This window comes from Tamandua tetradactyla, chromosome 3 (assembly GCF_023851605.1).
Source record: "Tamandua tetradactyla isolate mTamTet1 chromosome 3, mTamTet1.pri, whole genome shotgun sequence".
NCBI classification, from domain to species: Eukaryota; Metazoa; Chordata; class Mammalia; order Pilosa; family Myrmecophagidae; genus Tamandua; species Tamandua tetradactyla.
The window spans coordinates 66093590-66119880 of record NC_135329.1 but is presented as its reverse complement, the minus strand read 5'-3'; the positions used below and the strand labels follow the sequence as shown (position 1 = coordinate 66119880).

The 26291-nt window shown below is 48.2% G+C and overlaps 1 protein-coding gene across 5 annotated transcripts in view; it reads right to left on the bottom strand.

The window, feature by feature from the left end:
• Positions 1 to 14805: 14805 nt before the first annotated feature.
• LPIN1 (lipin 1) overlaps positions 14806 to 26291 on the bottom strand; it is a 127349-nt gene continuing 115863 nt past the window's right edge. For all 5 annotated transcript variants that reach the window (XM_077153226.1, XM_077153227.1, XM_077153228.1 and 2 more), the window contains 3 exons: positions 19935 to 20049; positions 19280 to 19383; positions 14806 to 16101 (listed from right to left, as the gene is read on the bottom strand). In XM_077153226.1, coding sequence (XP_077009341.1) covers positions 15942 to 16101; positions 19280 to 19383; positions 19935 to 20049 — 379 coding nt within the window. In that variant the 3' untranslated portion in view covers positions 14806 to 15941. The remainder of the gene's footprint in view (positions 16102 to 19279; positions 19384 to 19934; positions 20050 to 26291) is intronic.

Sequence of the window (26291 nt, the reverse complement as noted above, 5' to 3'; positions counted from 1 at the left end):
GCCCATGGGGGTCCCTGAGCTCTTAGAGCGCAGCGCTGCCCCATGCCACCTGCTCCACCCAGCGTGGCTGCTCTTTCCACTTTTCGCAGTACATTGTCTCCGAAAGCCTGCCCGCACTGGTCCACCCCCAGATACCATGCAATGGGTCAACCTTGGCTGCGGGAATTAGTGGCTTGTGCATGGAGGCCAGAGGGATGGAAGGTCTCCTACTGGGTCTGTGGCCTCCTGGCTCGCTGAGGCCCTTGGGTGCCGTGGCTTTCTATCCACTGTGCCAGCCTCTCCTTTCTCTGCTAGGTTCCCACTGGCTCTAGGCTCCTCTCCACCACTCTCTCCTAGGTCTGAATTTCTCCTGCTTTAAGGACTCTGGTCATGGGAACATGACTCAACCCCATCACGTGGCCCCCACCTGACTGAAAGCAGCATCTTCAAGCCGTTTGGCTTCACAACCTGCAAGCACCAGCTCATGTTAAAGGACACAGTTAATGAGTGGGGAAAAAAAACCCTACCTGGGCAGTCTGGCTGCAGAGGTTTGGCTTTCAGGCACAACTTACTCCCCCCGCAGTCCCCTCCCCTACTCTGACTGCCACTGCCTGCCACACCAGGTCACGGCAAGGATTCACTCGTGGCTCCATCTCGCGTCCCGCAGTCTGAGGGCGGTGACCACTGGCTGCACTAGCACAGCACGCGCCTGGTAAGTGGTGAATGAATCGGTGCTTGGGTGAAGACATCTGCTGGCAGCAAGGCCACATACAGGTTTGAAAACAGAGGATAGTGGAAGGAAATCTAATATTGAATAGATACATGTGCAGTACCAGGATTTTATACACACGATCATTTTTAATTGGTGGGACAGACCAGTGAGGATACACTGACCCTGCTTCACAGACGAGGAAACGGTCTCAGAGGCTAAAACACAGTGGCAGGTTCTGGTATGCACCAGTGTTGGGGGAAATTGTGCTGCAGGCCCGCATTTACTCCTCTGACAGTAATGCAGAATTCCAGGTACTGGAAAGACAAATGAATCGTGTTCCTTGGAGAGACAGCCAACTGTTGTCCTGGGCACAGTGGCTACTTTTGCACTGACCACTACTTGCAAACTCTTCACAGATTCCTGATCGTCTCTACCAGCTGTTGTTTGAATTCTTCTTGAACGTGCTTTACTATTTCACCAGTTTCCTCATTAATGAATGAGTTAAACACACTCATTGGCACGTAGACGTTTTATACTTGCATGGCAGTTATGGTTTTACTTTTACTTTAAAGTAAAACTTAAAATCACCCGTTACAAAGAGTCAAACCCAAATTTGTTCTTTCCAAGTAATGTTACACATGTGTCATTGCTGTCCACAAATTCTCTATCATTACAGCTTTCCGTCACAGGCAAACTAATTTGGTTAAAACTTGGAAGCAACAAAAATTTAAATGGCTCTTTTAACAGTATTTTTTAACAGACAGTATTTTTCAACAGACAGTATTTTTCAATGGTGTCTAACACTGACTGAACTGGCAAGATTTGGCTTGGTCATCCTCCATGGCAGCCCTGGGTTCCTACTTGAGAGTGTACCCCAGGCTCCTGGTGTTCGGTATTTTCTGTCTCCTGCCCCATCTCCATCAAACCCAGTGCACGGCAGCCAGATAGTTTTATCTCTTTTTCTTAAACTGAGCTGTGGCTCAGGGCAGATTTGGCCCATGGTCAGGACTAAATAACACAAGTTGGACCAACCCAAATTGAAATAAACCTGGCTGAGATGCACCATGTATCTAGAACACCGCACAGCACTGGGTCCTGCTGGGCACTCTTCCTGAGATGCTACCTGCAGAAATCTGGGGAAATCCCAGTTTCGCCCCATAACATCTTCTCGAGGCAGGAAGAAAGACAGCCAACAGCAGGTCTTGAGTTAGTGGCCCCGGTTCACATGTGCATGTAAGCACACGCATGCATACACACACACACATATGCATGCATATGCACACATGCATGCACACACATGTACATTCACACACACACCAGGTGTGGCATAGTCAGGCAGCTCTCCAATCAAACCCTGCTACAGCAGTTCTCGCTCATCTGGGTTTCCATAGATTAATGAGACTGCGAGCGACAACACTAACCTGGGCGCCTCCCCGAGGGGACGCTCAGCACAGATCCGGTCCCCCGTGGGAAGTGCCACAACCTGCCCCACCTCTGCCAGCCCCTATGGAACGTGAGTGGGAGTGGCCTGGAAACTGTCAGCTGATAAGGGTCACTGTTAGGGAAAGGTGGCCGGGAAGCACCACGCACTCAGACCCAGCAGCTGAAGCACATTCCCGAATAGGGAGTGGAACAGATCAGGGCAGCATGGCAGCATGGATGGGGCACTTGCTGACTGCTCCAGCAGCACGTTTGTTAAAGGAAATTACAGAAAACCCCTCAGGGTTGAAGAAGCCCAGTAACCAGGTGGGACAAATAATGGGACAAAGTCTGTGCTCTGTCCACTATACATGGGAGATGAAAATGCAACACAAATCTGCCCAGATGTTGAAACACCAGCCTGGAGAAATGGATTTGTGATTAGAAGCCTTCATCCACATACAGTATAAGAATTTCCCAGAGTCAGGCTTTCTGGGATGCTAAAGCCAAAGGAAATGAGGATGAGACACGAGGTATCTGCTGCCTCTTCTCTGGGTGGCCACATCACTTCAACAGGTGGCTGCATCTTTGGCTACGTAAATAGGAAATGTGAACTAACCTTAGAGCAAGTGCTTGTCTGGGGTAAGAGGGCGGCACCTCCAGAGTCCACCTGAAACGCTGCACAACTAAAAGATATTTAAAGATTTACTAAATGTGGTATCTTTTGAGGACTACTTCACCAACCCCAGAAAGATCAGTTGATAGGCAGGATGTTCCAAGCTCACCCCTGGACCCTCATGCTACTCCACTTGGTCAAATACAAAACTAACAGGCCCAGAAGCCACTGCCCCTGGGATATGCCCATGGGCTTGATTCAGTTGTGCAAGTGTGCAAGAGTGCAGCTGCCCCCAGGGTTGGAGGCCAGCAGAGAAGCCACCCTTCAGCTCCCACTACTGTCTCTTGTGTACCCCAGAAGGCTCTGAAATGGAAAGAAGACAACTTTCATTAACTCCAAGGTCACACTGCACCTATTCTGAAAATTCACCTCTTTTCTATTGTAAATGATGCCTACCGTATAGTCTAATCCAGCCCTGCAGAGATTAGACATGGAAACGAAAAATGCATTGAAGAATGCTCCCCAAAATGCACACTGTGAATTTCTTCCCATTTTTAAAATTTCCACATAGAAATTAAAGTCCAAATAAATTGAAGCTTAAAACAACTCCCTTTTCAAATTTCCCATTCTACTCCATATCAGAGAGGATTCCAGATAGAAGGAGAGCTCAGATGGGTGGATTCCCCCAGAAGCTCCTGCTTCCTAAGCTCCCTTCCAGCGGAAGGGGGCTAGTCCTTCTAGCTCCTGCTCAGGAGCTGAGTGTTCATGTCTCTCATGTGTCCCACTTCGCCAAAAGCCACAAGATTATCTCAGTGCCACTCCCACACCTTCACAAGTCAGAAAACCCAAGCCAATTCCAAGTCCCTAGAAAAGTTACCACAAGCGAAATTATATTGACACAACCCAAAGAACAGTTCCCTCAGGGAATTTCTGGGAGAAGGGAAACAAACAAAAAATACATGAAAAAATTACATATGCTTGTTTTTTGCCTCCAAGAGAGGCAAAAAAATCCTTGCCTCACCAGGATACTAGTGAGTCCAGCCAGTTGTTTGATGTACTTTTTCTATAAATGCCAACTCGGCAGGAAGGATTTGCCCTGAGGAGGGCCTGGGAGCACAGGGCCCACAGAGCTCACAGCAGTGGCATTTGATGCTTTGCTGCTTTCCTGCAAGTGGCACAAGTTTGGGGTCTCCACGTTGTATTAGAGGCTCTCTTCATCCATGCGCACACTTAAAATCTCGTCATTTCCCTCTCCAGTGTTCCTGGCCCCACCCCACCTCCAACGCGGTACCAAGGATACCCCACACACACTCCCTCCTGTCTGCAGAGAGCCTCATTTCTTTGTAGTTTTTTGTTTGCTGGTGATTCCAGTTAGGTTTTTCCTCTACTTTACTCAAGAAGATGGAATAGCCTTGGAAAATAACCAGTGGTCTTTACCTTTGTATCAATTCACTCTACCATCGCCCTGCTGCAGTGAAACCAGGGTCAGGGGCCTTTGAATCTACAAGGACCCTGGGCCTCGGGACGCGCCCACCTCCCAGCCAGGTGGAGCCCATGCGGGCGGGGGGTGGCTGAGACTGAGAATCCAGGAGCGGGGTGGGCTCGAGCTCAGCCCACCACCCCACTTAATACACGATCAAGGTCAGAAGTCCCTGCTAATGAGCCCCAGAAAGCGTCTGACCACCTGTCACTAGTGCCAGCGCGGCTGTACCCTCCTTTCGCCCAACAGGACCCCGTTTTCTTTGACCTCTAGACCCCTAGTTCCTATAACAAATATGAATATAATGTTTTTCTCATTCTGTTTTAAATGGGTATTCATTCTCATTTTGTAGTGCGTGTCCTACCCTCGGATGACATTAATTATAACATCTCTGAAGTTTTCTTCTGCTCCTTGAGTTATCTGTTTCCCTTAAGCTTTGCTTGTTTGCTCCGGTTTTTTTGGAGATTTCCCCCAAATGACTGGCAATCTTTCATGTCTATTTACACTTAAGAGATGCTCTAAAAAGCTCTGGTGTATGCATATCTGTCTGTCTGCCTGTGTGTATGTCTGTGTGCCTGTTCATGTGTATGTTGTATGTGCGTTTTTGTGTCGGTGTAACTGTGTGTATGTCTGTGTAGCTGTGTGTAACTATGTGTCCGTGTGTGTAGCTGTTCACAATGTGTGTGCTTGTGCATGTGTGCTGTGTGGCCACATGTGTGTAGCTGTAATATACATGTGTGTCTGGGTTTATTTGTGTCTCTGTGCCTATGTCTGTGTGTGCAGCTCTATGTCTGTGTGTGTGTCGTTTGTCCATGTGTCCATGTGTCTGGGTGTAGCTATGTGTCTGTGTGTGCAGCTGTGTGTCCGTGTGTGTGTCCGTTTGTCCATGTGTCCATGTGTCTGGGTGTAGCTATGTGTCTGTGTGTGCAGTTGTGTATCCATGTGGCTGTGCAGCTATGCGTCCATGTGTGTAGCTGTGTGCCTGTGTGTGTAGCTATGCATCCACAAATGTGTGACTGTGTCTATGTGTGCAGCTGTACATCCATGTGTATAGCTGTATGTCCAAATATGTGGCTGCACACCATGTGGGTGGCTATGCATCCATGAGTGTGCATCTGTGCATCATGTGTGCATCTGTGCATTCATGTATGCAGCTGTGGTTTGTGTCTGTATATGTGGCTGTGCATCCATGTGTGTAGCTGTGTCCATAAGTGTGTGGCTGTGCATTTGTGTTTGTGTCTGTGCATTTGTGTGGGCTGCTATGCATCCATGTGTGCAGCTGTGCGTCCATGTGTGTCTGTGCATTTGCATGGGCAGCTGTGCATCCACATGTGTGGCCATGTGGCCATGTGTGTGGCCGTGTGTCTGAGTGTGTATGGGGGGGCCCGTGGGCTGGCAGCTTCCCTGCAGTCTGTCTGGAGGCATCATGGGTCTCTTCCCCGAGGTAGTTCAGTTCCTGCAGAGGGAGGCCAGGTGGGGCAACCTGAGGGCTGGTGCTCTGCAGCAGGACAGAGGACAGCATGGGGCCTGGGAGTCCATCGCTGCCAGCCCTGGGTGCAGTCTCTTCTCTCCTCTCGATGATCACCCCCTACAAGCAGCCGCACCTTCAGCACCCCTCTGCTCACTCGTTCCACCTTCACTTGCACCTGCTCCCACGTCCGTGGGCCCAGAACCACCCCCTCACCGCCACCCCTGGCCCCCTGCACAGCGGAGCTCCCTGCAAGAGACGCCCAGGCTGCCCTCTCCACTTTTCTCCCCCTCCACCTGCTCCCCACAAGCTCCGGGCTGCCAGCCCTCCGTAGTCCCAGCAGCAGGTGTGCTCACAGCCTGCAGAAGGGAGGCCCTTCCCCTCGCCTGCCCCACAGCAGCAGCGCTGGCAGTGCCTCTCCCCCTCTCAGGCATCTCCCCACCCTCCCCTCCTGGGCTGCCCCCGACCCCGCACCCTCACTGCATGCGCCCCATGGCTCTAGGACCCACCCATGCCTTCCTGACCAGAACATGAAACGGGGGTGTGTCCCGCAGTTTACCCAGTGCCCTTTCCCACAGGTCGGCAGGGAGCTCAAAGGGTCCCACAGAGATCATCTCTCTTCTCCCCCAGACCCGGCTCCCGCAATCCTCCCCGCTCCGTGGGCTAGAAAGTCCCGCACAGCCTGGGCCTCTGCTTCCCTGCGAACCTTCGCGACCACGCTCCCCCCACGCTCCCTGATGTGAGCCTCCCCACCTGCCGCCCACCACGTGCCTGCTTGAGGTGTTGTAAAAACCTGGGGTCACACACTTGGTGACGGCAGCCCCATATGGTGACTGCAATTAATACTGCCAAACTGTTCACTTGAAAGTGGTATAAGGGGGGAATTTTGAGTCTTTATAAATGTTACCACGGTAAAAAGTTTGAGCAGACAAGCAACGTGCAAGGTGGGGATGAAAGGGGAGAAAACAGGCATTCCCCACACGGCCAGCAGAAGCGCCCTGGTGGGCAGCGGAGGGAGTGGGTTTGGGGAGCAGTGCAGGGAAGCAGTGTGGCCGGGACCGTGGGGTAGTGGCGACGTGGGGTGGGGGCGTTGCGACCTCCGTGGTTGGGGGGCGTTGTGTCCTCCGTGGGTGGAGCGTTGTGCCCTGGGTGGGTGGGGGCATTCTGTCCTCTGTGGGTGGGGGGCGTTGCGTCCTCGCTGCTCTGGCCACGTCTCTGGGCAGAGTGAATTGAACGTGGCCGTGGCTCTGAGGGGGCCGTGCGGGAAGGAGAGGAGCCCAGAGGGCAAAGCGGGCGGTGGCCAGTGGGGCAACAAGAAGGAGATGTCCAAAGGCGAATTCCTTTTGTAAATTTAGGCTGCCCTTAGGTGTCCTAAGGTGCCGGGACATACGCCCCAAAGCCACACTTCACCCGCGGACAGAGGTGGGCAGGGGCGGGCGCTCCCACAAATGCACAGCTTCAGTTTTGGGGGTGCCCTTTTCACAGCTAACATTTTTACACTGCACCTTGACACCCCTAAACTACCACTTGCGTCTGAACCTCAACATTGCTGTGAAATGGGAGCCTGCCAGGGTCTGCTGGGGGATCCCCGGGCCTGCTCGGAAGAGGCCACTGGGTCACCCCCACTATGGCTGCCGATGGCGCCCAGAGCTTCTGGTCACCTTGGTGTCACAACGGGGGGGAGGGGCTCAGAGGAGGGGCCCCTAAGGCTCTACGCCTCCTCAGGAAGGTACTTTCCCTTCTCTGCGCCAAGCGTGGGCTGGGCTTACTTGGAGGCTGTTTGGCTGGCTCCTGCTCAGGGATGCCTGGGGGAAGGAGAGGTGCCCAGAGAAAGTCATGCCCTCTCAGGGCCCCAATCCATGCAAAGATCCTTGCCAGCTTAATTAGAAGCTTTAAAATAGTTTGTGGCTCCCTAGAAATATAATTGCCCACCCATCTCAGCCCCTACATCCTTGTGCGTCCCCCCACCGCCCGCACGAGAGACAGCAGGAGCCCAGGCCGGCTCCCTCGCATCCCCTCCTGCCCACGGAAGACGCAGCTCTAGTGGGTGACATGGGGTGGCGCCGTGAGCCTCTGCGCAGACTCTGGGTGTCTTCTTCCTTCCCCAAACTCAGGCACAGGAAGCTGGTGGCACCTGGACAGCCCCCCGTGCACGGGGGCAGGCTGCAGGGGGGTTTCTAGTTCTGGAGTTGCTAGGAGACGATCAAAAGGGCCGGATTGGCGACTGGGAGATGACTCCCAGGCCTGGCATCATGGGGCCAACAATCCCATCCTGACCAGAAGAGGGTAAAGAACTATAGCTACTAAAGTATCAGAGGCAGAGGAGTTCAAATAGAGTCAAGTGCCTTCTCTGGAGGTTGCTCTTATGCAAACTTCAGTTAGACCTTGCTACCTGTCATAACCTGCCAACCCCCAACCAGGACCATTTCAGCCAATCCTGAAGAACACCTAGGGCAATATATAAGACTCCACAAGGGTTCCATGAACTAGAATAACTTTCCAGAAACCTATGACTTCCAGATGGGTCCCTGGACTAGAAGGCCCATCCTCTCTAGAGCATCAGATAGTTACATCTCCCTACCCCATATTAGTGATAGCTCCTTTCAACATGAAAAAGTTAGATGACCAGATCCCAAATACCCCTAAAGAGAGGGATGGAAAGATCAAAGGTGATGGTGGAGTTATACATAGAAGATAGGATTTAAAAAATGAATATGAATGCTGAATCATTAAAATGATATCTCTTTTAATCTCCAGTATCTCAGAGCAGCTAGAAGTAAAAACCTAAAATTGTGAGATTGTAACCCATGCCAAACTCTGAAATATATTCTACAATGAATTGTGATGCTATGCTTTGAAATTTATTGCTTTTTCGTAAATATGTTATTTTTCACAAAAAAAGAAAGTCGATTATGGTGATTAAAAAAAAAAATTAAGCCTTCTAACCTATATTCTGGAGCAGCTAGAAGGAAAAGTCTGAAGATCACACGGTAGCCCATGACAAACTCTGGGATCTGTCCTGTAACCACTTTTTAAAGAATGCTTTGAAAACTATTGCTTTTTTATTTCTTTGCTTTGTACGTATGTTACACTATACAATGAAAAAGTTAAAAAAGAAAAAAGGGCCCAGATCGGTCTCAGGCCTAAGCCACCTCTAGCACAATTAATCGGCCAGGGTGTCTGCTCCTCTGGGTGATGAGGCCCATTTAGCTCAGTTTGTACCCATCAGTGAGAAGCCTGAGGACAGGAAGAGTGACAGGCACCCCAATCAGCATGGTTGGGGATGAAGCCAACCAAACAACATCACGCAATGTTCACACAGGAAAGTTCAGAGATAAGTGTGCGGCTGTGGTCCCAGGCTAGACCACCGAGTCAGCGTCTCGTTCCCTCTGCACACAAGTTGCTGAAGGGACCTGTCCTTGGTGTAAAAATCTGCAGCAGCTCACTGGCAGTGGGAGAAGGGGTAAATATGTAAATGCATTCCTGTATTTGGTAGAGGTCAGTGTTCATGATGAGGATTCAAATGGTGTTCCACTGTGCTCAAAAGTTAAAAGAATCAAGTAGACAAATATAAAACACAAATACATCCATTATAAGCCCAAATCCATTTTCTACCACATAATGTTCACGTAAACTTGAATTTCATTAGGGTTATAGTTTTATCTGTATTAAATTTTAAATGCATTGTTTTTATAATTGCATAAGCACTATAGTTTTATATTTGTACATACTGCAAAATACTACCCTAAATTGGGTTAGTTCCTGCTAAATAGCTCACGCTCTTCCCCGAATGGCTCTTTATAAGTTTCCAATGAGCTCTATGAGCTCTTCCCAGAATATAGATGCTCCTAAAGGTTCTTCTGCAGGCTAGAGCCAGCTCTAAATGGATCATGAAAAAAAACCCAAAGCCCGGGCTAAGCCCAGGGGGTGTTCTGTTCTTGGGTCCTGCCCCTTGACTCTGGGGCAGTGGTCTCCTGTCTTGGAAGATAGTTCCTAAGATGCAGATGATATTAGAGAAGGCAGCTTCAGATTTAGGAAGACCTATCTTCCACCCAGGCCAGGCCCTCGACTCACTAGCTGATGCAATATTGGAACTTGGCAAGATGACGCTACAAAATTGACTGGCATGAGACTTTATTCTGGTTTCTCCAGGTGTGTGTGCACCAGGGGAGGGGGTGGGGGGCAATGGGGGCAGTGCTGTGTATTTGTAAATGATGGTCAAAAGGAAGTTTACCAGGAGGTAGTGCCAACAGACACCCATGCTGGAGAAGCAGCCCAATCAGCTGAGGTGCCCTCCAAATTGGAGTGGTCTGAGTCTCTGTTTCGGTGGGCTTCTAAGGCCGTGGGGGTCTTGGCTCAGAGATGTCCTAACAGAGGCACTAGTTATGCTCTTACTCACATTCACAATATCCCTCACTCATCGTCTGATCTCTCTACTCTTTTTTTTTTTTAATTTAAAAAAATTTTTAAACATAACAACATATAAACATGAACATTTGTACCATATGATCATTCCATCCTTGGTATATAAACAATAACTCACATTATCATCACACAGTTGTCTATTTTACATACAGGTATATCTCCTGATTTCTCTACTCTTACATGCTACTAACATAGCCACTATGCAGTGACAACTAATACAACTGAGGACACAAAGTCGGTGTGAACCGGACCTACAAAAATCCTGATCTTCAGCTAGCCTGTGGAAGAAGCCACAAGAGATGTTTAGTGCCCAGTGAGAGACTAACACCACCTCTGGTCCAGCCCTCATAATCAAGGGTTTGACCCAAAGCAGGGAAATTGATAAAAATGTACAGAGAAAACCCTGGGGACTCCTCAGAGCCCCATAACCCACACCCCGCTTTCTCTTTGAATACACTCTGAGTTTCCTCTTGATCCTCGGAAATTCGAAGTCCCCACCATGGCGGGTGACCTGGATAGCCAGAGCGAGCCCCTGGATCATTAAGTTTGGCCCAACACAAAATAAAGCCCACCTGCCCTAGGGGACAAACCCTGGTCAGTCGACAAGAGTCAAGCTGACTTTCTTTTCAGGTCTATTCAGGTCGTTTGCATCCCTAGAACCCTGAAGCTACTTCCAACCTGGCTTCCTTTGCTGCAGCAAAACTTTGGTGTCCTGAATAAAATGCTGTAGTCGGCCAACTCGACTCCGATTTGTCTTCCTCCATGCTGTACAGCACATTTCCACTCTAATTTGAAGAAATGCAAGTCTTCACACGCCATGAACTGATATTTCTGTGGAGGTGCACATGAAAAATATTTTACTGTAGAAGAAACCTGTCTCTATTTCATCATCCTTTGTGTGCTGCCTGAAAATCAGAACACCACTTTTTGCCCAGAAATTAGGTCTCTGTCAATACATCAGAAGTTAACCACCACACTCAGTCAACAAGTGCCGTTTATTTTTAGGATAGCCCTTAAATATGAATCAGGAAGATAAAGAACAAAAGTAAAACTCTCAAACGACTCTGGAAAGAAAAATATTAGTTCCCAAACGAATGTGAAACTTGAAAATATAAATTATCTCTTAGCTTGGCTCTGTCACCCACATCGGGAAATGGATGTTTTTACAATCAGAGCAAATATACATATGGCTGGCTCTCCTGCATTTACATTTCTTTGTTACAGAATGAATGCAACTATTTTGGCTTCCCGCAGCAGCCAGCGGAGAAAGCAGCAGACCTGGTGGTTACTTTGCAAAGTGAAACTGAAAACCACACTGCCTGGCGCACAAAAGGCAGGATGAGTCACCAAAGGGGCCCCCGGCTTGCAGAACTCATTAAAGCCCTGAGAGGCGGAGAGGACCTCCTGCGCCAAACCAAAGCCCCGGGCCTCAGGAAGGGTGCCTCCTATGGGGGGTGGGGTGCCAGTGGGGGAGCCCCGGGCCCTCCCGCCCGGCATTGAACTGCAAAGCACCAGGATGACCCCTTGTGATGAGCACATGCCGCCCAGGGTCCCCGACTCTCCTGCAGGACTGGCCAGGCCGGGTCTTCTCTCCAGGGCCCGGCCACAGCTTCCCTAGGCAGGGGCTCGGTGCCCGCGCCACTTTCATGCCTCTGGGTGCTTTGGGGGTTACCTGTGGGCTGCAGCCAGACAGGTCCGGAGGGCCGCAGCTGGCAGCATGCCCAGCATCCCGCGGAGCCTCTTAAAACAGCCTGCAGCCCCCGGGGTCGGCCAGGCTCAGGCTGCCCCCAACAACCTTTCTTTCCTTAGCCCTAGGTACCAGGTAGTGCAGAGGCCATAGCGGTGCAGGGCGGGGGTGAGGGGAGGGGGCAGCATCTGCACCTCCCTGGCCGGGTCCGCAGCCCCACTGGTCTCCAAGCACCTCCAGGGAGAACCTGTCTGCACGACTGGAGGCGTGTTTTTAAAAACTGTGCTGCCAAACAAAACCGGGTTCAAGCCATAAGGTGGCCATTTTTTGCCGTGCCGACTTGCAGGGTTAGCTTCTACTGGATCCTATCCTGATTTCCTTCGGGCATCACGCCCTCTGCCAAGCTTCTACCCTCCCCAGCAGAGACGCTCACCTTAAAGGCCACAGCTGCTGGGAAGGTCTCAAGTGGGAGGAGGAAACCTGGGTGGCATTTTGAGCACCTCCTCTTAGTTCAAGCCAGAGACCCCATGGAAGCGGAGCACAGGGCTGCTCTCACTCTGCCCCGTAGTCTGAGGATAGGGTACAGAGGTTCAAAAGGGAGTGAGAGGTGATGGGCGGTGCAATGCAGCTCTCTGGGAATAGCTAGTCAGGAGACCCCTGCTAGAATGAGGATATCTAAATTTTAAATTCTAGAAAATTTGTTACTTGGAGTCTGCGTAACTTTCTTCCACACCTGTTCTTCTGCCCCAGGCATGCACCAGGGCAGCCAGCACTTATTTCTTTTCATGAGAAAGGAAACTTCGAACCCAGAGCTGGTGGGGAATGACCCGTCATTGCCACCGGGGCCTCCCATGAAGGCATTGCTGAGGTGGGTGGCAGCAATGTGAGATGCTGAAAATCAGGCGACAGAACGTTTTAAATGTTCAGGTGATCAGGGCTGGGCAAGCTGGGGTGGGACTGGAGCTGGTTTTCCTGCACGTGCATGCAGGCTGCCTGCGTGCGGGGACGAGCACTTGCTGAAGCCGGCAGGAGCAGACGATGCAGGGCTCTGAGCCAGCATGGCGGCAGTGCACTGCAGGCTAGAGCCCCGATGAATTTATATTTTTCAGGTAAAAGAGCCCACAAACCGAAAGACGAGTTGGAACAAGGTTGTGACGCTGCAAACTGAACTGAAAGCGTTTGTTCCAAGAGGCCTGAGTATTGAGTCTGCAGATGCCCAGAGATAAGCCGGCTTGGATTTGGTCTGCACAAGGGGCTCAGCCAGGCATCCTGGAGAGCCAGTCTGCTTCCGTGCTCTACCCAATATGCAGGCTAGTGCTGGGGTGCACAGAATTCACAGGAAGTATGGGTTTTTAGTTTATATGCGCAAACAAGTCAAGGATTTCGATGGATCAGTTTAAAATGAAAAGCTAATCCAGTGTGTCGCAGAGAAAAGAGTCAAAAAAAGCAAGGACAGTGGGTGTGAGGCAAGGGGCTGTCCTGGCTCAGGGCTCCATGTCAAACATGCCCTGGCCCTGGCTTGAGTGCCCCCAGCCCCCAGTATATGAGCCCCCGTCCCACCCACTGAGACCACCCAAGACGAGCTCCCCCCTCCCCTCTTCCCTTCCAAGTGCACAGACAGCTTGGGGATTTTAACCCCCTTAAATTTAAACACACTAGAAAGACTGGCTCTATTATTCAAAATATTGAATGGTTCGTTTCCTTGACTTTCTTTGAATACAGAATAAAATAGCATGCTTGATAACACACACTAGAAATCAGTAACTTAATGACTTACGAGAACAATTTAAAATTCACACGCTTGAAAGAGAATTCTTTCATCGGTCTCATTTATTATATTTTCTAACTTGGCATCCAGCACAATGCAACGAACTTTTACGATTTTTATCATTGTACCCAGCATATACAAAGACAGATCAAATATCATAAATAAATATAATTAAATCTTAATCCAAAGCTTAAATTGAAAAGGGAATTCTCTTTGAAGGTGGCGCAGGTCTGCGTTTTCCTCGTTGCTTACGATGCACGTGAGGTCTTCTCATACAGAGGAAGCATTCCCAGGGGCAGCCTGCAGGTCGGAGTTCCAGCAGAGAGCTACGGCTGCTGGATGGCAGCTGCATGCACACAGTGAGACAGTCACTTGTGCGTGAGCGAGCGTGCACACATCAGGTTTGCAGAAGATGCAAGGCAGGTAGCATGCTGCGTGCTCTGGGTTTTCTTTTAGGAGGGCGTGCCTTGTCCCCAGGGGCAATGGTATGGGATATTATGGAAATACTGGTGGTCCATGAGAGGGAGAGGCAAGGTAATGGGATGTATGAGGTTTTTTTCTTTTTTATTTCTTTTCCTGGAGTGATGCAAATGTTCTAAAAATGATCATTGTGATGAATACACAATTATGTGATGCTACTGGGAGCCACTGATTGTGCACCCTGTATGGACTGTAGGTGTGTGAAGATTTCTCAATAAAAATATCTGAAAAACAGTCAAGAAGCGTATGGAGTGCCCCTTCGCCATTCTGTGAGCTTATGGGGAGCAGCCTCACCAGTCCGCGAGCTTATGGGGAGCACCCTCTGCGAACCTAACTCACATGGCGCGCGGTTAGAATTCACGCAGAAGAACCTCCGTGATGGGATGAACTGCTGTGGCTCTAAAGGTCACTGAAGGATGAGCCCCGGGGCTTAGGCAGGACTGCCTGTGTCCTTCTGTGCCCCTGAAAGAGACCAGCACATGCACACTCCCTAACAATCATCACCTGCACCCTGGACACCTGCCCCCACCCCCACCGCCCCAAATGTCCCCACGGACCATGCTGGAAGGACCCTGATTGCTGACAGAGTCCCCTGACCGCAGGGGAGGCAGCACTGGTGAACTTTCTTTCACAGAAAGAGTAAACGGCCATTAAGCTGTTGCATTCTTGTTTTCTTCTATGGCTCCAACAATGCAATTTAAATATGAAACTATTTCAGTCACTGGAGTAGAACACTTTTAAATAAATAATACTTCAAAAAGTAAAGCAAACTCTTTTACAAAAGAATTCTTTCATTTTCAAATTGTCCTCTCTGTGAGCCAATTTAATAAACACACAAAAGACCTCCTACCGACACAGTTAATGTCATTCAAATTATTACTCATCTATTTGCCCTTAATTTGAGGGGAAAAGGCTAAGGAGGAAAAAAACACTTCTAAATTCCAGAAGAGAGTCAGTCTTATGAGATATGTAGAATAAGGCCCTTTGGCTAGTCAAACGTGTGTTTTCTTTTTTTATACACTAATGACAGTTGTAATAGAAAGAATATGCTAAGATTTTTATAACAGGAACTCCATCAGAGTAAAGAATAAATAATATCTACAAAGGATACACTTTAAAATTCCTGAAACTATTTTCTTCAGATTGACCAGTTTCTTTGAGAGCTTCCATCACAAACGCCAATATCAATCTGGCATAAACCGACAAGTACACCGTCAGCTCCAGCTCGCTGGGTGGATGGGCGCCCAGAACTCCCAGCTGCTCTGAAATGCCACCTAAGTCATGGTCAATCTGAGCCCAGGGCATTCTGCAGTGAGCAGCCCCGCAGCTGCGCCAAGGCACACATTCCCCAGCTCAGGCCCCACGAGAGAGGAGGGCGCATGTTACACCTCAAATACCACCTGTGCCCAGCAGGAAAGCAGCCGCTCCCAGGGGCCAGCCCAGCAACAGTACCACAGGGACCCTGGCAAGGCTGAGGCCCAGAGAGCAGGAGGCTGGATCCCCTTCTCGGAGCATCTTGCAGGAAGGGAGGCAACAGGAGGTGGCAGAACTGAGATGCATCCCGATTGTCAGGTGTTGGGGGTTACAGCCCTCCATCTACCCTCTGTTGGGCCTCGGGTTGCTCTGCACACACCAGCGTTGGTGCTGGGGGGTCTGGCAGGGTCTGGGGGCCGCAGCATCACACCTGGAGCACTCTCCTTGCACAAATGCACCGGTTCCGCACTTATAAAGACCACCTTTCACTTTTCACTTAGAGAGGCCACCCCTGGGAGTGCCTCTAAATCTCTCTGCTCTTAAACAAGTGACAGCACATCAGTCTCTGGCTCCAGCTCCTCGGTTCCCAAAAACCCATCCTTTAATGTGTGGGGCCCAGTCTCCGGGGCCCCATCCCGAGGCCCGCAGCACACTCATGCGGAGGCAGAATGGACATCCTGGTTTTCAAAGGGCGGCAGTGGCTCTCTCCAGAAGGTGAAGTTACTGAAAGTATCTGAACAGGGAAAGTCTGAAGAATGGCTTCTTTTCAGTAAGGGGAATACATGGTCAACCACTTCACATAGTCTCACATACCTGGAAGGAAAATGGAAATCGTCACTGCCACGGAGGGACCCCTAGACCAGGGGAACTTGGCCAGGCACCCAGGGCTTACGAGTTGGGAGCCAGACTTGTTTGGACCCCCAGGAGCCAGCCACTTGCCCCACATGACACAGGTGGTTCTAGAACACTTTCTTACTGGACAAGAAGAAATCAGAGAAGAGACCAAAGAGGAGGAGAGGAACCACCAGAGAGGGTTTCTTAGAAGGTGGGGGCCTTGGCTGCAGAGAGGAAAGAGGAAGCGTACAGGCAGCCCATGTGTGCACAAAGGAGAGCCTCGGACAAGACCCAGCTCTGGACCAAACAGATGTTTCCCAGGGGATAAAAAAAACCTCGGGTCCTAGGGTTATGGAGACGTGGACCTGACCCACCATGCATTAACCTTGAGCAAATGATGAACTCGCTTTGTGCCTTAATTTCCTTAACTATAAAAGGGGGATAATGAAAACTACCACACTATCAGCGTAAGAAATAAATAAAATAACATTTGCAACGATGCCTGGCCCACAATGGGTACTCAGTAAACTTATGTGACAACAAATTATCAGCATGTCTTAAGGGGAAAAGGCCAGTTGGACCAAAAGAGTAGGACGGCCACCACTCAGCTGGCCTGCTGCGGGGCCTGGGCAGGTGTCCTGCCTTCGCTGGGCCTTCGGGTCAGGGTCCTGCAGAGCTCTCACCCTGCTATCTGTGTCCCTACGAAGTTCTGGCAGGGGGTACCAGGGTAGTTCAGTGGTAGAATTCTCGCCTGCCATGCAGGAGACCCAGGTTCGCTTCCTGGCCCATGCACTTCCCAAACAGACAAACCAAACAAACGAAAAGCCAAACAACAATAAAAAATTCAACGAAATGGTGCTGCAATAAGGGAATGTTTACATGGCAAAAGAATGAAATGTGACCTCCCCCCCCCGCCACACAGCATACAAAGGAAAGAAAAAGAAAGAAAGAACGAAAGACGTCCCTGCACATCGGCCTCTGTCGCCTGTGCCACAAAGGGGAGCTGCTAAACCAAACACGCACCTTCAGACCTCCAGGGGCCCCCCAACCCCTCTGCATGTCCCTACTCCCTGCAGCCATGGTGTCCCTACCAGTTAGAATCTGCTAAGAACTTCAAGGCGCTTTCAAAACCCAAACTCCAGGAATTAGCATGTTCGGAGGCATAAAATATCTTATTAAATAAGGATGGATGTGTCTATAATAAGGCCCCAAAGGACTAACAGAAAAACTGTACTTGCACAAAATGGCAAAAATGTCTCTAAGTAACCAAGAAATATGTCTTTTGGGGGATCAAAACAAACACTGTAGAACGCCTCCCGGCTTTGGGCCCATTTGTTTGAATGTTGTGGCTGCGGGAGGGCCTTCCCTGCAGAGAGCAATGTCCCTGCCAGGCTGTGGTGGCGCCGGACGTGGGCCCCCACACGCCTCCCTGCACCCAGCCCATCTCTCTGCACCTCTCCCTGGCCACCCACGCACAAGGCCCAGCTGCAGGCTGAGCCCCCAAATACACGGACGCAGTCCTGAGCAGTGCCGTCCTGCCAGTCCCTCCTCATCTGAGGCCATCTGGGGCAATACCTCAAAGACAGTGTCCAGGGAGGGTGCCTGGGCTCGGGGACAATGTCCGGGGAGGTACCACCTGGGCTCGGGGACAGTGTCTAGGGAGGGTGCCTGGGCTCGGGGACAGTGTCCAGGGAGGCACCACCTGGGCTCAGGACAGTGTCCAGGGAGGCCCCACCTGGGCTCAGGACAGTGTACAGGGAAGCACCACCTGGGCTCAGGACAGTTGTATCCAGATCAATGCTTTCCCGGGAAGGCGGCCCCTGGCTCCCAGGAACAATCGGGTCTCCGCACCTGACTCCCCTCCACCACTTCGGAGCCTCACTTAAGCCCCACCCCTCAGCTGTGGTCTGGGCAGGGGCTCTGGCTGTCTCTAGGCAGGATCTCCTAAATGGACCTAGACATAAATCCACCAGATCTTCTCCATCCTGGGGAAAATCTCCTGTGGGGTTGAGAGAGGAGAGGAACCGGGACATTTTCAGGGGTGCCCATTTATTAAAAAACAGGGTGGGCACTGCAAGGGAATGTTAGGAAAAAAATGTAATGTCTGTGGTCTTGCAGTCCAAAGGCAGCCTGAGCCTAATGTCCCTTCGGAAAGGTGGAGAGGCTGGCCCTGTCCTCCCTCCCACGTCCCTTGAGATTGCTTTGGAGGCAGCATGACTAAGGGGGGCTTGTCTGGGGCAGACCCAGGACTTCCAGCTTGAAACTGCCCACCTAGGCTGAGTGAGACTCTACCTGGCACAAAGGTCACCTTGAACCTGAAGGTCAGCTGTGGAGAGAACCTGGACCTCTAGAAAGCCCCTAGACCCAATCCCAACCCCACACAGACCCCTGGGGTCACTCAGGCCAGAGGCTGTTTTCCAGATCTGCCCAGCTCAGGCCAACAGCAGGCAGCCCCTGGGACGGACAAGGCAGGGGGCGCAGCTAAAGCACCCTGACATCCCTCGCAGGCTGAGAGTCCACTCATCATCCTAAGAGTCAGGGGTCCAAAGAGACAAGTCAGGATCGTGAGGGACTCTACAGCCCTCACACCTACTCCAAAACCACAATTTGGTTGAGTCCACTGACACGGGGAAACTGGGTTTTGAGCAAAACCGTGACAAGGATTCCTATCACAACGGCCCAACACCATTCCTAGGAAGACACTGGTACAGTCCAGATGTCCAGAGAGCACGGTTCCTCCTCTCTAAGCACAGCTGCATGTGACACTTCAATACAGACACATTTCTAATTTGCCTGCTAGACTTTCAAACCTCACTTGGTAAATCTAAACCACAACCTTTCAAATACACCCAATTCCCTTCTGCAGCAAAATCTAATCACTAGTTTAAATTTTAGAGTCAGAGGAAATCCGATTTAATTAAAATGGCCCAAAAGTTAAGTTTTGGTAAAAAAAAACAAGAATTTAAAATACATCTTTTCCTATAAGAATTAAAGATGAAAAAATAGGTAGCATTCCTGGACCATGCACCACCACCACCACCCTCAAAAAAAGAGACAGCAAAGGATAAATAGGGGTACTGTAAACTGTAAAGGACCAGTCCGAGGGGTAAGCGGAAACAGTGACGCCTCAGTGACAACAGACACTGACAGGACTCACGATGAGATGTTGGTCTTGGCATGCTCTTGTACGAGTTCTCCTTTGGGATTGACGGTAAATATTCTATTCAAAGACACTCCTACTTGCTTGTATGAATACACATCCTATATTTGGCAAAAGCAGTTTAAAGAGTTAATTAGAAAAGGCATCATGATACAGACAAACACATGCCTTTTGTGAAGGGATGCAATATCATAAAATTTTCACTGACCAGGGTTACCCCTCCAAGTTGCTGAAGGAAAGAATATGCTTTGACGTGAAACTATTAAATCACCTTTCCTCTCTGAGGATGAGTTAAAGAGCAGGTTCCCAAAAACGCCTACAATGCTAACTTTCCTTAGTTAAGGTTCCTCTCAGACCTATTTTCTCTGTCATGATTCTCAAAAGTAAGAGAGTATTATAATTGGGCAATTAGTACCCAAACATCTTTTCCCAAAAGCTGAACTTTCCAGGAATTTTGGACAATACATATAAAATCTCACAGTATTTGCTTTGTGACAATACTATACTTTTAAATGTTAAGCTTATGAATTCACCTCTCTGGTTCCCTTCTGGGAGAAAGGGTCTAACCCTATTAAATATTCCTGTTTTACTCATTTATTAAGTAATTTGGAATTTGGATTATATATATATGTATATATAATCTACTACTTACAGCTGGCCGATTTCCAAAAGCAGCATAAAAGGGTTCCGTATTTGGAAAAAATAGGTTTTTGATGTCTGTCAAACACTGAACTTTAAACTTTTCTGGCTTCCTTTCAATCACTTCTCTGTTAAAATAAATAAACAACGTATCAGAGTGAGGGGATGTGCTTGGTTAATACCAAACTATTTTTCAATCGTCCAAGATGCCATGACACTCAGAACATTCTCGTATCTCTAAAAATTAAATATGCGTAAGTCAGGTAACTGACCTAAAAAGCACTAGACACAAATTCACAAATTGAGCAAGTACTTTAAAATCTTTCCACAAAGAACACACTTAGGACAAGCAATTTCACCAATCACTGGTAGAAAAGTTCTCCCAATCATTCTAAGAATATTTCCAGAGCATAAAAAAAGAGGAAACAATTCCAAACTTATGGTATGAGGCTAGCATAACTTTGAAAGCAAAATCCAAAAAAAGAAAAATATGAGCAAAGAGTAAATATACATCAGAAATCCTAAATCTATACATATGGCAAGCTGACTCCAGCAATGTATAAAAAGTTGAATTAAAGTAACTTAATATTTAAAGTCAGTAACAAATTAACAGATTAAAGGAGAAAAACATGATCATCTCAATACATGCACAAAAGGCATTCAAAATAATTCAACACCTAATTAGGATAAAACATTTAAACCAGGAATAGAAGGCAATCCCCAAAAATCTACAGCACACACCCCATTTAATAATGAAAAAATAGTGGCCACCATTACCAGTTTTAATTCAACCCCGTTCAGTGTAGTAAGGCAAGAAAAATAAATAAGTTATAAATATTGGAAAGAAGGGGAAAAAAGGAATTATCTACATAAAATACAAAGAACCTAGAGATGAATGATCAGAATTAATAAAAGCTGCTGGCTATAAAATCATATGCAAAACTCAACTGCATTTTCTTATGTCAGAAACAAGGAGAAAACATAATTCTGTAAATACCCTTTCCAATAGAATTTTAAAATATCAAATGTCTTAGGAATAAATCAAAACAAGATGTTGCAGACCCTTATGGATAAGATCATATAACTATATTGAAGTGTTCTAGAGAAGACCTAAATAAATGGAAAAAAACACACCATACTGTTGCATTCAAAATTCAATATTATATTGATCAGTAGTATAGATTCATTTTAATTTCAATCAAACTTTAAATAGGTTTTTGCATGTTTTTGTGGAATTTGATTTGAAAAGCTACATACAAGTGCAAAGGGCCAAAAGGCCAGGACATGTCTGATGGTGCCAGGGGAGAAGCTGCCCTACTGGATAGACTAAGAACTATTACAAAGCTGCTGGAGCTTAGTGTGATATTGGAAAATTTGCCCATCTCTTCGCTGGTGGAACAAAACGGAGTTTCCAGAAACAGAATCACACACATAGGGACACCTCAATTACAGCACGTGGCACCCCACCGCAGCTGGGATACAGTCCTTTTGGTAAGCAGTGCTGGCACAACTGACTATCCATATAGGAAAAATCAAAACAAAACTAGACATCAACTTCACTCTATGTACAAAAATCAATTCCCAGCAGATACAGACCTAACCATGAAGGCAACACCTTTAGATAAAATATAAAAGAATACCTTTATGCCCAGAGACCAGGGAAGGATTTTTTTAATGCACAAAAAAGCACAAGCCAGAGAGGAAATACATTCAACTACATAAAATTCAGAGTTTATGTTCATCAAAAGCTATAAATTGGGAAAGATATTGCAGCACTTATAACAAACACTAGGTATCGGGAACATATAATATGTTCTTACAAATTAAGAAGAAAATGGCTAAAAACTTACAGTCACTTCACAGAAGAGGAAGCCAGAAAAACCAATAAACATATGAAAAGAAGCACTTCGTTCCCGCCAGACTAGTGAAATGTGAGTCTGACAAGGCGTTGGCAAGAAAGTGGAGCACACAGAACACTCTTACACTGCTACTGGAAGCATCAACTGGCAAACCAGTCTGAAATTACCTAGTGCATCTGAAACTGTCCATCCTGCATGAGCCAACAATTTCACTCCAGAGTACAGAGTTTAGAGCAACTATTGCAAACAGGCCCCAAATGTTAACTTGTAACTTACTAAATTCCCCTTTATAAAAGCCCTTCTGGTTTGGTATATCATATTCCAGTAGCTAGTAAACTAACACACAGGTTTTAGGCAATTTCTATATCATAATGTTTATTTTCATATTATTCTTGCAATAAAGTAATGATTTTGACAAAACTAAGAAAATTACTAATCCAATCTACTCATTCTACAGTGGAGGAAATGATTTCGTAAGGAACGCTAGGACCGCTGCTTATCATAGCAAACAACTGGAAACAGCTCGAATATTCACCAACAACAAAACGGACACCTAACTGCAGTGGAGTCAGGAGCAGAACAGAAAACTATACAGCAGTAAAAAGAGGGAATTATAACCACACTCAACAATCTTAGGAACATAATGTTGAGCAAAGAACACAGCCTCCAACTATATAAAATTCACAAACATGCAAAATTAAACATATTGGCTAGAATTACAAATATATGTGATAAAACTACTAAAAAAAAAGAAGCAAGGAATGATTAACACAAAATCCAGGTTACTTTGGGGTGGAAAATGAGAGCAATCGTGGAACTTTTTGAAAGTAGCGGTGCCATCTTTTTTCTGTAAGTGGGCGGTGGGTGCGCTAGCTTCACCGAGCCTGATTACACCCCAAACTCTGGATGTGTTTTAGAAATATTCCTCTCTGCCCACTCAGTATATAACGTGGGTACCGACGATGGTCATGACAGCACTGAGAAGACGAACACGCCAAGCTGTGTGTCCAAAGCCCTTCAGGGACCTCAGGGGCTCCAACCCCTCTGTAACCCTAAAACCAGGGACTTGAACTCCATCTCAAGCCCCTAAAGCTAGGCGTAGAACAACTGTCTGTCTTGAAATTCAACGGAGGGAAAGCATCCAAATTCAATCTCCTGTTTCTCACACACATGCACACATGCACATATTCACTCACACACACACAAGCAATCTCACACTCACATACACACGGACACATTCTCACACACTCACATGTGCTCATGTACACACATGGTGCAGAAGGTAGGGTGGAGGGTGAGGGGAAGGAAGCCCACGTGCACACACGTGGAGGTAAACAGTAGATAGTAAGAAAGCACTCCCACAGTCCCAGGCCACCCAATGCTTCCAAGTGTGGGGGGCTCCTGGTTTGGTGGCCAGAAAGCCCACTGAGGGAGGAAGAGGTGAGGATGGTTGAGAATCGCTATGGCGAGCACTATAAATCCTTCCTTGGCATTCCCTACCTGTTAGGTGATCTGAATTTTGCAAACAGTCCTAGTTTCATACCTCACTTCAGAAGAAATTTTACTCTAACAAACTAATAATTGCCATTTTCCAAGCCTGAGAGCGGCTCAGGATATTCCAGAGGGAAAGCCGAGCTCCCTGTGGAGTGATTTCTCCTTTCCCCAGCTCAACTGCTGCCTCATCACTGCAGAAGCCCAACTCTGCCCAGCACCTGAATCCTGGGGACTACCAAAGGCCAATTCTCCAGCCTCCCTTCAGTGCATCCCAGTGATGGCCATGAGCCTGGGCCACGCTTATTCAGGGAGAGCCTGTGCATGGAGGGTTTGCAGACTCCATCTGGAGAGCTCAGTTTCCACAACAAAACGGGGGAGGTAAGCAGAAAGAATCACACGGCTCAAGTCCCAATTCCTACCTCACTAAGAGCAGTTCCCCAGCCAAGCGGCGAGGAGTATGAAATGGATTCTCTGAGCCTTCTTCAGCAAATGTCTTAGAAGCAGCATTTTAGAGCTGAAAAGGGCCTTTCAGATCATCTACTCCAGTCCCTCATTTGGTAGGTGTGCTGGTTTGAAAGAATGTATGTCCCCTAGAAAAGCCACGTTTTAATCAAAATTCCATTTCATGAAGGCCAAACAATCCTTATTCAATACTATGTGTTTGAAAGTGGAATCAAATCATCTCCCTGGAGATGAGATTTAATCAAAAGTGGTTGTTAAGCTGGATTAGGTGACGGCATGTCTCCACCTATTTGGGTGAGTCTGGATAAGTTTCTGCAGTCCTTTAAAAGAGAAAATATTTTGAAGAATGAAGGAGATTCGGAGAGAGCATAGAATGCTGCAGCACCACAAAGCAGAGAGTTCACGAGCCAGCAACCTTTGGAGATGAGGAAGGAAAATGCCTCCTGGGGAGCTCCATGAAACAGGAAGCCAGGAGAGTAAGCCGTGTTCACCATGTGCCCTTCCAGCTGAGAGAAAAGCCCTGACTGTGTTCGCCATGTGCCTTCTCACTTGAGAGAGAAACTCTGAACTTCATCGGCCTTCTTGAACCAAGGTCTCTTTCTTTCCTTGGATGCCTTTGATTGGACATTTCTATAGACTTGTTTTAATTGGGACATTTTCTCAGCCTTAGAACCGTAAACTAGCAACTTATTAAATTCCCCTCTTTAAAAGCCATTCCGTTTCTGGTATATTGCATTCTGGCAGCTAGCACACTAGAACAGTAGGCAAGGACAGACTGAAATGGGAGGTGCCTCTGCAGTCACGCTGCAAATGGGGGCACAGAGGAATGGGATTTTCCCCCTCAGGCTCCCTCTGACATCCCATTTTCCCACTATCATGCATCTCTCGTCCCATTTTCCCACTCCAGACCCCTCTGCCTTCCTGATTATCCACTGCAAGCCCTCTCTGTGATTCTGTTTTCCCACCTCAGGCCCTCTCTTTCATCCAGTTTCCCACTATCATGCCTCTCCCATTCATTTTCCCACTTCAGGCCTCTCTGCCTCCTCATTTTGCTGACCGCCTGCATGCCATATTTCCTTCACTCCATTTACACAAGGGCTGAACAATCAGAACTGTGCCCAGTGCAGTTTTGTGGAACGGCCATCTGTGCCCCAGCTGAGCTGGAGACCTGTCCACCAAGCCCAGGGATCCTGCGGAGAGTCTGCACGCAGGCGGGCTTAGGCCAGCCAGCAGGAGATGAGACGTGCAGCCCACGCCTGTGGAGCATCTCTCTCCATGGAGGGAGCACACTGTGAGCTCTCCTTTTGCATTTTTTTTCTGCTTTGTATGCCGTATGGCAGGGGTCACATTTCATTCTTTTTTTATGTGAGTATCGCCTATTGAAGCACCATGTGTTGAATTTTTGTTTGGTTTGGTTTTCCGTTTGCTTGTTTGTTTGGGAAGTGCATGGGATGGGATTCGAACCTGGGTCTCTCGCATGGCAGGAGAGAATTCTACCACTGAACTACCCTCGTACCCCTGAGCTCTCCTCTTTTTTTGTTTTTTTTAAAATAATTCCTCACAGGGAAAACGTGATTTCTTGGACAGTGATATTTATAAGAAAAAAAGACAAAGATCACCTTCAATTTATTTTAGTGGAAGGATGTCAGAATGCTAACATCAACCTCTTACTTGCACGAAAAAGCCTTGTTATGAACATACGCTGATGTGTTTGTTGCAAACTGTTAATAAAACTCAGGGACACCATTCCATTAAAATATCTGGAATTCATTACAATCTGCATGGTAGTGGCAGCTCATAGGACTTTAGCTGGGAGGGGGCAGCAAGGAGGTGAGAGCTAGCCAGATACACCACAGAATCCGCAGGTTTTGCCTGAATATTCTCCTAGAATGTGCAAGTTTCAATTCAAGATCTTTTGCTGCAGGACAAAAAGTTATTACACACCCCAAGAAAGAAGGTAAATGTATAAATGTATCTACAGAGCAAATGAAAAACATGCCAGAGGAGCAGTCATGACATTTTGGGCCTATCTTGAGTTTTCCATGGTTTTGATGTTCAGCAGCACAGAGCTAATCTGGCCCCCAAATACAGGGGGATTCATGCTGAAGCCCATCTTGGGTCTCAAAGACAAAGCTGTTGACATAGTGACCCTTCAGCAGGACCAGGACCCAGCAGTAACCACGACAGTCTCTGTGCCCTGGACCTCAAACCATGTGGGAGTCCTGTGTCCCCTCCCCTGCTGCAGGAGCCAGGGCTGGTGTGCTGAAGGCGAGAGGAGAGCCCTCAGAACCTGGGTGGTAGACCGTTTGAGGACCATTAAAATAAACAGTGCGGCCAGAGCTTTTCAGAGGAGAGCAAGAGTTACAGGGGCCCAGGGGGGCAGCGGCAGAGGGGCTCCCCGTTAAGCGAGATGCTGGTTCTCAAAATGCTATCATGACTGGCTGGGAAGGGGGAGCAAGAAGGTGAGAGCTACCCAAAAGGGGCGGCAGTGTGTGCCAAGGCTCTCAAGGTGAGGAGAATCATTCTGGAAAATGGAGAGTCCAGAAGGGCTAGGT